General features: G+C 48.6%; 1 protein-coding gene across 1 annotated transcript; it reads left to right on the forward strand.

The window, feature by feature from the left end:
• The first annotated feature begins 675 nt into the window (after window positions 1–675).
• On the forward strand, window positions 676–3369 carry wfikkn2b (WAP, follistatin/kazal, immunoglobulin, kunitz and netrin domain containing 2b). Its single transcript, XM_062378542.1, has 2 exons — window positions 676–876; window positions 1239–3369. The coding sequence occupies exons 1-2, from the start codon at window positions 697–699 to the stop codon at window positions 2775–2777; spliced, it is 1719 nt and encodes a 572-aa protein (XP_062234526.1). The 5' UTR covers window positions 676–696; the 3' UTR covers window positions 2778–3369.
• The last annotated feature ends 796 nt before the right edge of the window (window positions 3370–4165 follow it).

The following is a 4165-nucleotide window of genomic DNA, read 5'->3' on the forward strand; positions in this document are numbered from 1 at the left end:
AATTTGAAATATTAAGATCATTATTTTATGAGTAGCATTATTTCATATATCAATATATCAGTTATATGCTGAAGCTCCTATGATGTGTCTACTCTCTCAGCTGTCAATCAAAATCATTTACATATTAACACATCGAAATAATAGTTTTTGTCGAAATATCTTAATACAACCACGATATAAAATGTTTAACCACATACACGATTGAATACTGTTTGTTTGTGATCGCCTCGTTTTGATCCGTGCGATCCTTGAACACATGTCAAACAGCTGTGCGTAAAGCAAGCTCCGCGTCTTTACGCACGGAGCGCTCAGAGCGCATTGAGCGCACAGAGCGCACAGAGCCCCCAAAGGGTTAAACGGGGTAACCATCGATGCTTATAACAGGCAGGTGCCCCGCCAGTCCCAGCCCAAAGCTCACCACTAACTTTTTTAAACGCTTCTCCCAACATCTGGGGAGAAGCTCCAGTTGTCATGGTGCGAGCTGCTCAGCGAGTTATGTTCACGGTGATGGAGGCACATCGCTGGTTCGAATAGAGCATCACCGCTGCACAACAGCCCGGATTCCTCAGCAAGCAAACGTGTGATGCACGTTTTTCTTGGTTTCCTGGTTTTGCCTATTCTCGTCTACTGAAACATATTTTTTTAAATCAGTTCTAATCTTTTTTTCCACTTGTTGCACTGCGTTCCGCTCTGGAGATGTGGTGGAGGCTGTTTCCACGGTGGATCTGGTTCATGGTGTGTGTGTGGATGGAGCTCCAGGTCCGAGCTACGCCACAAATCACCTACTCACACGCGGGGATCTGCCCTAACGACATGAACCCCAACCTGTGGGTGGATGCCATGAGCACCTGCACACGAGAGTGTGAAACGGACCAGGTAATGACTTTGTAGAATCATCATGTTATCATCATTCTCTTTACAGTTTGTAAATATAGACCTGCTGTCAATGTAGGTTATGGATCATAAACGTGTTTAAACACCTCAGTAATCTGTCAATTGTAATATTTTTTATGATATATAATATTTATCTTTTGTTTGATATAATAATAATAATATAATAAATAATAATAATCTATCTATCTATCTATCTATCTATCTATCTATCTATCTATCTATCTATCTATCTATCTATCTATCTATCTATCTATCTATCTATCTATCTATCTATCTATCTATCTATCTATCTATGTCAGAAGGTAAAATCCTTAATTTTCACTTTCTCTCCTTTCTTCTCACAGGAGTGTGAGTCCTTCGAGAAGTGTTGCCAGAATGTGTGTGGAAATCGGAGTTGTGTGGCAGCTCGTTACGTGGACGGGAAGAAAGGCCCAATGGGAATGCCCAAGGAGGCCACCTGTGCCAGTTTTATGTGCACCCAGCAGGGCTCCGAGTGTGACATCTGGGACGGACAGCCAGTGTGTAAGTGCCGGGACCGCTGCGAGAGGGAGCCGCACTTCACCTGCGCCTCCGATGGCATGACCTACTACAACAAGTGCTACATGGATGCAGAGGCGTGTTCTAAAGGCACCACCCTGTCCGTCGTCACCTGCCGTTTCCACCTCACCTGGCCCAGCACCAGCCCCTCGTTGCCCCAAGCCACCACTCCCCGTCCAACCACCGCCCCTCTTCAGGCGACCGTTCCACCTCCTCAGCCTCCGGTTCTGGTCAGCGGGCCCGCTCACCAAATCGTAAATGTGGGCGACACGGCCAGTTTCCTGTGTGACGTGATGGGTCGCCCCCGGCCTGAGATAACCTGGGAGAAGCAACTGCCTGCAGGTATGGAGAGGGTCGTCATGAGGCCCAATCATGTGCGTGGTAACATGGTGGTCACTAACATTGGTCAGCTGGTCATCTACAACGCCCAGCCGCGTGATTCAGGTGTCTACACCTGTACGGCTCAGAACCCGTCTGGGTCAGTGCAGGCCAGCCACCCGCTCACTGTCCTGCCCATAGAGATGCCCATGCCGCCTGAGCCAAAAACCGTGACCCGCTGCCCGCCTGAGGAGTGCCTGAAGCCCTCTGATAACCCAGAGGATTGCGGGAGTGAGCTGGAGAATGTCAGCTGGTACTACGAGCCCAAGGCCAACAACTGCATCTCCTTCAGCCACTGCAACAACAACAACAGCGGGCCCCCCAGGAAGGTCTTCGAGACACACGAGGAGTGCATGCAGTGCTGCGGTCCAGAGCTGTCGGGCCCCTGTGGTCTCCCCGGCCTGCAGGGCCCCTGTAAAGCCTACGAGCCGCGTTGGGCCTACAGCAGCACCATGCAACAGTGTCAGTCCTTCATCTACGGGGGCTGCGAGGGCAACGACAACAATTTTGAATCCAAAGAAGCCTGCGAGCAAATGTGCCCCTACCCGAAAAACCACCACTGCAAGTCCTGCAAGCCGAAGGGCAAGATGGTGACGAGCTTCTGCCGGAGCGACTTCGTCATCCTGGGTCAGATGACGGAGCTCACAGAGGAGAAGGACTCGGGCCACGCCCTCGTGACCGTGGAAGAGATCCTGAAGGACGAGAAGATGGGGCTTCGCTTCTTTGGCAGGGAGCCTCTGCAGGTCACATTCCTCAACATGGACTGGAACTGCCCGTGTCCGAACATCACGGGTGCCGCCGCCGAGGGACAGGTCATCATCATGGGCAACGTCAACGACGGCGTGGCGGTCCTGCACCCGGAGAGCTACGTGGGCGCCACCAGCCCCCGTCGAGTACGGAAGCTGAGAGAGGTCATCTCTAAGAACACGTGTGACATCCTGAAAGCGATCACCAACAGCCCTCAGTAGAATGAGGAGGAGAACCGGTACATACAGTTTGAAAACCTGACTCGACTGCAGACGGCCGTTTTTCTCTGAACAATAATTGCAGGAATGTTTTAGAGACAATTCCTGATGCATTTAATGGATTTCTTTCTGTTTTTGAAAGTTTTCAGGCGCTCCTGATCAGGAGCCCTGTCCACATCTTGTTATGTTCAGAAGCGTGTCTTTGTGTGGTCTGCTCTCTGTTACGGTGTTGTTGATTGAGATACCATGTATGCGAGCGCAGGAGACATCCATCATGATCCTCTTGTTACTTTAATCCCCCAGACTCGTGCCCTCTCCTGCAATGGAGGTTGCAGACTTGCATTGAAGCACAAAACAGACACGATTGAGTTTTTATGTGCATAATTTATTCACTCCTCTTTTGATTATTGTATTTCGAGGCCTTATTTCCCCCCCTGACAATAGTACCTTACCTTTTACTCCATACTGTTTTCCATAACATCACCAGTGCAGGGAATTGCGCTTACAGTAAATAGATCGGTTCGTCCAAATAAATGAGTTGTAATATATTTTATTAATCACTACATTTTCTCACAATCTGTTTTTTATAATGAATTTCTCGCTATTTATTATCACGTAAGCTTTTGTTGTGTCTTGTTTTTATACTTCACTTCCCCTCTGAGATTTAGAGGCATTTTTCAAATGTTGTGTAATGTGTGAAGAAAATAAAGATTTGGGGATTTTTCTTCCTTTTTCCTCTTTGATATTTGCAGATACCTGTTTAATAATTAGTTATATTTTAACACAGAGACTTTTTGTGAGGTCAGTGGTTTTGTTTGGTCTCAGTGGTTCTGTACCAGTTGAAGGACAGAGAGCGGTTTGTACCTCTGCGGCTCTTTTGACAGGCTGTGATAAAAGAGACTCGGGAATAGTGTATCCCCTGACCCCGGCCTCATTGCTAAAACCCCCAAAACAAAACCCATGCATTCTCAAGACCCCTGTGGCGTTGTTAAAACTTCACCCTACTTTGCTTTGCCGCCGTCATCCAGTCTAATTGGGTAAAGAGCCCAAGCTGTAAAACCACAGATCCACTCCCATGTGAGAGCTATGCGTTTCATGCTGTGCCAGCAATGCTTCTCTGGGTTACCGGGAACAGGCCTAGGTGGGCTTCGACGAGGGTGTTCTACTTCCCAGATGAGATTCTGTTTCTCCCATCCAGAGCGGCGAGGCAGGCGGGAGGTCAGCCTGTGTTCAGCGTTCCTTTACTGGCAAAACCACCGGGGAGCTGAGACCTGCACTTCAGCAGCTGTTGCGGCTCCGCAGCAGAGATGTATTAGATCTGCAGCACGTTGGATCGGAGCAACATAAATAAAGTTCATATCGACAACACAAACCCACCGACAGCTCCTCTA

Source organism: Platichthys flesus, chromosome 20, assembly GCF_949316205.1.
Source record: "Platichthys flesus chromosome 20, fPlaFle2.1, whole genome shotgun sequence".
Classification (NCBI taxonomy): domain Eukaryota; kingdom Metazoa; phylum Chordata; class Actinopteri; order Pleuronectiformes; family Pleuronectidae; genus Platichthys; species Platichthys flesus.